This window comes from Sceloporus undulatus, chromosome 2, assembly GCF_019175285.1.
Source record: "Sceloporus undulatus isolate JIND9_A2432 ecotype Alabama chromosome 2, SceUnd_v1.1, whole genome shotgun sequence".
In the NCBI taxonomy this organism is placed as follows: domain Eukaryota; kingdom Metazoa; phylum Chordata; class Lepidosauria; order Squamata; family Phrynosomatidae; genus Sceloporus; species Sceloporus undulatus.
Window position 1 is genome coordinate 142,580,711 of NC_056523.1, and position 6,653 is coordinate 142,587,363.

The following is a 6,653-nucleotide window of genomic DNA, read 5'->3' on the forward strand; positions in this document are numbered from 1 at the left end:
TCACAAAATGTATATATTTAGGCCCAGGTAGAACTTATTAACAGCCCCCCCCTTCCTTTGGAGTAGGGAAGGAGAAATAATTTCCTGTGCATTCAAAACTTACTATTTTCTAGTCTATGGAAAAAGGACCTAACTTAACAGAAAAATCTGATATTTTGATGATAATTTCAGTTTTCTTAGAGTATTGTTCTTCCAATTGCTTTCTGAGTCTTAAGTTCTAAAGCAAGTTCAAAAATTGTATTATCCATTCATTAGAAATATAGCTCAAGTCCATCAATTACATATGAACTAGCTTAATCATATTCAGCTTCTCTGAATAAGCTATCCATATTAATATTATACTGATGTCTTCATTCTCATGCATGGTGTAGAAGTTAACACAACCTGGTCCTGTCAGGCAGAGGGAATATTTGTAAGAGAAAACCCAATGTTGTTGTTTGTTCAAACAAAGCAAAGTGTGTACAACCCTGTAAAGGAGGCCACAAAAGGTGCCAGCCAACAAAATAAAAACAGCAGGATGCTTCATCCTTCTTGGAATAGCCCTTAGCTGAGTGCAAAGAAGGGGGCTTCTCTCCTCTGGCAGATGATAAGATTCTTTGCTGGGCACCCCAGTGGGGATAGAGAACTCCCTTCCACCTCCACCAGCCCCATGTTGTCACTTACAATGAAATTCTACACACGTGCTTCTCGATGCAATTCCTTGTCAATTACAGGCTGCCAGGCAAGTGCACAAAGACAGGGTCAGCTAGTCCTGATTAAATCAACATACCACATCATGATGATGGATAAATGTAGCACATAGTTTTACATGAGCTATATACAGTTCCACAGCACTAGCATTACAATACAATGTAATCTGTCTACTAAAAGAAGTCCACAACAGTAGTTGAATTTTGAAGAATTTTAATACAAACTTAATATAAACTATTTCAGTCCCTCTCTTTAACATAAGACACTGACTCAAAATACTTTTATACCTTTTTCAAGTATTGCACAATGTAGGTACAAAATTAATATTTACGATTACATTTTCTTCCATAATATATAGCAAAAAATCTTTTAAATTTTTTTAACAGAAAATACAATTTGTGTTTCTTTCTTGGAAAAGTATTCCATACAATTTGAATTCCACCACTTAAGGAATATTTTGTACACTTTTTAGAACTGATGTTTTTTAAGATGAATTTTATAATTTCAGTAAAAAAAATACAACATGAAACTGCTGCAGTTGTCACAGATCACTGTAGTAAAAAGATAAAAATGCAATACCATGTTGTAGAAACAATATATACTCTGATATTTTACAAACTTTGTACTAAATTAAATTATACAATTAGAAAAGACCAATAAACCCACTTATTAGTGCCAATTTTTTATATATAAAAAAATCAGCCATGTCCTTGCTATATCTTAAATACTGTAAGAGGCCATATCTTGAGTAATATTTAATGTACAGTCAGTAAAAAATAACTTTGTGCTTGGTTGGCAAATGAAAAAAAAAAGATGCATGTCGTCCTTATCTAACCAAGCTTGAACATATTCATACTACAAGCTTTAAAAAAAACAAAACTCAAGAGGTGAAAAAGATACACCCTTGGGTACGTGCATTTCAACTTGTACAATATGATTTGTTTGTTTTAGTTAGCCATAACAGGCTGGAATTGCTGGTTAGAGTACTGCATGCTATTTAAGCTGAAGTTCAGGCCATCCACAAAAGACTTCTCATTTAGACCTCCATAGGCTGCAAACATATCAAAGGCATTACTGTACTGGAGAGGACTCAGGTTAAGGGAACTGTCGCTGGGGAAGAGGTTGCTTGTACTACCTTGGCCCTGTACATTAGGGAATATGAACTCCTTTGCGTTAGGAGAAAGGGCAGATGTCTTCTGCGGCTGCTGTGGTGGTGGTTGCTGCTGCTGTGGAACCTGCTGGTTACCTAGGCCAAGACCATAGAGAGAGTGCATGGAAGAGGAAAGAGCTTTCTGCTTCAGCAAATCGTTGACATTCAAGCCAAGGTTAGTGGGAGAAGTGCGGGCGACCTTGTTGGTACGGCTGCTGTTCTTCATTTTGGTTGAGCCAAACTTGGTGGCAGCAAATGTGGCAGTGGTGAAAGTTAAAGGCTGAGTGGAACGGGGCATAAAGGTTGGACTCACAGTAGCAGAGTGACCAAACGGAGGTGAAGGAGAACTTGAGACCGAAGATGCTGGATCACTTATTGGCATGAACACTTGGGCTTCTGGATTAAAGCTATTCTTGATTTCTTTATCCAATTCACATCCATTTTCATTGGAATCATCCACATAAAGCACTTTCACTGGTCCCTTTTCACCAATTTGGTATGAAACCTCAAATGGGTCAATCCAGACACTAAGATCCTGAGGCAGATTGCCACGAACATCATCAATGTCCAAACCACTCTCTTTGGATGCTTGTTCAATAACTGGGTCCACTTTCTCCCCTACATGTATACATCTAAACCCTGATCCTTTGTATGGCTTTTCTGGATACCAATGCCCTTCATACTTCTTTTTCAGTAGTCTTTCAAGCTCTTCACCAAAAATGTTCACACGTCGTCTGGGAAGCTTATTGTACAAATACGAAATAATAAAATTGAGTGCTACTTGTATTTCAAGCTGCATAGCTGCTACGGCACAGAATTACAAAGTCCGTTTCAAAGCACAACAAATGGGGGAAATGTTCAAATACCACAGGAAAGCAAAATTTCCTTCAAAGTGCTGGTTTTAGCAGATTATTATTCTTCACCTTGAGTAGTGTTGTTCCTTTAAGAAAAACAAAAGCAAACATCCAGATAAGGAAAGTGCAAAGTGAAGTAGAACTAGGCCTACCAAGTCTCATACTTCAGCTGAAATGAGTTATATTTCTCAACTGCAGGCAAGACATTTGCAGCACACTGAACATATTACTTATAAGTCAACTATATTAAATACATCAAGCACAAACACAATACCATTATGGAATAAAGTGCTCCAATAAGAGATTTACATGTGCTAAAGAGGACATTTCAAAATCTCAGTTTGCAATCAAGAATAACAACACTGAGAAAAAGCATATTTTAAAGAACATAATCCAAACAGTAGAAGGCCTCTCTGGAGTTCAATTAACATCCTATTTTTGGTGACTTACAGAACCCAGCTGTAACCTCTAGCATGATTCTCAAATTATTTGAATAAAAAAAAGCATTTCCTCATGTAAAATGGTAATGTTTTAAGGACCAGATATTGTCAATAGTAGCAGAATTTTAAAACTGCTTCAGTTCAAAGAGGCAAACAGCAATAGTCCTACATTTTGTTTAGAAAATGAGGAGACACAACCCCCCCCCCTACATATTGCAGGATTATCACTATGTGCATATGTAACACCCACGTCCTTTGTAAACAATCCATCCTAATTCTACAACCATTAAAATAACCTAATACAAGATTCCTTAGTGAAAAAACATTTAAAATTCAGAGGCATACTGAGCAATTTGAAAGGGCAGTTAGTCAAATATAATCATTACAAAGGAATGATTTTGGCTTTAGTTACATTAGTGTTAAGCTAGTTCCTGTAGAATGTTAATATAAAATAGCAAAGCTAAATCAATAAAGAATAATTACGGAAGAAGTATATTGTTCAGATTAGAAGCCTCCAAATATGAATTTTTTTCTTAATTCTTTTTTTAAAGAACATAAAGATGTATTGCCTCCCATTTGTTTTTTTTAATAACCCTGCAATAAGAAAAATATTTTTAAATCTAGTTGAATTCAAAAAAGCAGAAAGCAAGGACATATTCAACATTAGTGGAATTTGTTTCCTTGCTCCAAACGTTTGACTTTCGGAGGTCATCCCAGCTTCTGAACCCTTTCCCCTTTCCTTCTGCCCTCTTTACACGATAAAGAGAACCACCAGCTGTAAGATAAGGCGACCTTTAAACGGTTGCTGGATCAGCACTGGGTGGGGATAAGGAAAGATCAAGGGCAAACACAGATATTTACAAAGGGAACACATTAAAGGACAGGAGATCTGACCGGGGGAGCTATAGGGAACTCCAAAAATGATTTATGGATCCATCTGTTTAACCTCTTCAGCAACGTAGGGTGAAAAAAAGGAGGCTGGAAACTATTATTATTACAGTATTATTATCATCTTCCTCCTCTCATCCTTTCCCTTCCCTTCTCTTCCCTTCCTTGGTGCAAAGACCTAATTAAACTGAACCACCCAAACAATGTCCAGTATTTCCCACTTTTAAATACGGCCCTTTTAAATCAACTTAAACCTATTAATTGCCTTAACCGTGGCAGTGGTTTAATGCAGGGAAGGGAGGTGCAAGAAAGAAAAGGAGGAAGCTCCGGCGGAGTACCAAGGCGTTACATAACCAGGCTGCTGGGTCTCATTAGGTTTCTGCTCACAGCTCTTGGAGCTTCAGGAGGTAAAAAGTGCTTTCTACGAAGGGGGCCGCCATTGGCCAAGCCAGCCAAGCCAGGCCCAGTCCTCCACCCTCACAATCCCCTCCTCCCTCCTTCATTTTTCTGTTTGCAGGGGGCACTATCTAGGGCAGAACGGGGAGCCAGAAGAAGCAGAGCTGCAACTACAGGGCCTTTCCAGATAAAACATCCTAGTCATTTTTTCCCTGTCAATTCCATCAAGCGTCCACTACTGTCCAGAGCTGCCTCTGCCTTGTTTTAAACAATTTGCTTAAACATTTAATTGTATTTTATTGTGGATGAGTGGGTTGGGAATATAATGACAATAACAGCTTCATTTATATATTGCTTATACCGAACTAGCAGTCTCTAAGCGGTTTGCAAAGTGTAAGCTAATTGCCCCCAACAAGCGGGGCACTCATTTTAGCCACCGATGGAAGGATGCAAGCCTGAGTTGACCCTGAGCCCCTCCCTGGCTGGGACTGAACTTGCAGCCTTAGGGTTTTGAGTGAGTGGGGCTGCAGTACAAGCATTTAACTACTGTGCCACCAGGGCTTTATTGTGTTTTAAGAGTGCTTTATTATTGTTAGCTGCCTGGATCTGCTTGGAGAGGCAGGATACAAATAAAAGTGAGACACAGGGTGAAGGCAAGAGCGGTGTCACTCTTTTGCCTTGACTGCCAAGCTCCTCTCAGAGCCTTGTGCAGCCCTAGGGGCTCCCCAGTGACTAAGGGCATCTCTCTGTGCCAATGCCCCAGCTTCCCTTCCATTACTCCCCAAAACCAAACCAACCCCACCCGCCTCCTCCTCTCCCTCCTCCCTCTCAGGCGATGGGGCCGCCCCTCAACGCCTTCCTCCTCCTCCTCCCAGGGGAGGAGCCTGGCTAAGCCGCCCCACAGCCGCCCCGCCCGCCCCCTCCCACCAAACCCAACCAAACGGTGGCCCTGGGTGGATTAGGGGGGGGGGGGGGTTGAAAAGGGAGCGAGCTGGACCCCTTTCCCCCACCGAAGCCCACAAGGCTGGCCAGCCCCCCTCCCCTCCCCTCCCCAACCGCCCTTCTTCCCTGCCTCCCTCCCGAGGGCCGTGTGTCAACAACCTCCGCCAGCGCCGTCCTGTCAAAGCCCTTCTGCCAACACCCTCCGCACTGGGGCACCAGAGGCAGGCAGACGGCCTTCCTTCCTTCCTCCCTCGGAAGGCCTCTTTCCAGGTCCTCCTTTCTTCTCCTCTTGTCTTGGTCCTCCTTTTCCCAGGATCGTCCTCCATCCCAGCCTTAAAAGACTCCAAATGGCCCTCCATTTTGAGGAGCGCCGTAGATTCACGTTTTTGTTTTGTGGTCTTCACACTTCTTTTCTCCAAGGCTTCCTCGGCGGTTATGAGGAGATTTGGACGCCCTGATTGTGGGGCAACAGCGAAGGCACCCCACCCCGGCCCCACTCCTCCAGCCTCCCCTCGGCCTCCATTCGGAGACTCCCCCCCCCGCCTCACCCACCCCCTCCGGCCATTCCCCCCCCCCCCCCCCCCGCCCAGGCCCACATTCGACGACGACGACACCTTCCCTCAGGATTGGTACTCACCGGGGGCAGCAGGTGCCGCGGATAGTGCAAACAAGCGAAGGAGAGGGGAGCTCAGCGCCGAAGCCCCATAACCCAGAAGCGAAGGGGAGGGAAAGGGGGGGACACCGCGCTTCTCGCACCCCGCGAGAGAAAGAGATGTATACAGACACACACGGAAGAGCGAGCGAGCGCACGCTCCGCCTTCGCAGCTGCTCGACGCCTTCTTGTAGCGCCCGAGCCTTCGCAGCGCCCCTATATATGCCTTCTCTCGCCCCGCCCCTCCGGCCCCGTGTGGTCACGCCCACCCACTGCCCGCCCACAGCCCCCTCCCACCCACCTGTCAATCGATCGGCCATTTCCCCTGCCCCTGATTGGCCTCCGTCGCCTGCCAATCAGGCCGTCCTTCCCGCCCCCTCCTCACACACCTGCTCCTGGCTCCTCCCACCTCTCCTCTTGCCTTTCTCCATCTTTTGTGGGGAGGCGGTGCTGCATTCGCTCTCTCGCCCATAGAGGACACGCTGCACCTTCCTGGCCACCAGGCCGACCCCAACCCTCTCCCTCCCCAGGAAAGGAACGCCTGCTTCCCTTCCTCCACCATCAAGTCACCTGTTCATACTTCAGGGCTGCCTTCAGTCTTGCCCTTTCGCCTCTAGGGCTGCATCATCCTCCTCACGCCA

General features: G+C 44.6%; 1 protein-coding gene across 1 annotated transcript; it reads right to left on the reverse strand.

The window, feature by feature from the left end:
• Positions 1-886: 886 nt before the first annotated feature.
• Positions 887-6,220, reverse strand: TOB1 (transducer of ERBB2, 1). Its single transcript, XM_042452814.1, has 2 exons — positions 5,998-6,220; positions 887-2,780 (listed from the first exon to the last, which is right to left on the reverse strand). The coding sequence occupies exon 2, from the start codon at positions 2,637-2,639 to the stop codon at positions 1,638-1,640; it is 1,002 nt and encodes a 333-aa protein (XP_042308748.1). The 5' UTR covers positions 2,640-2,780; positions 5,998-6,220; the 3' UTR covers positions 887-1,637.
• Positions 6,221-6,653: the final 433 nt, after the last annotated feature.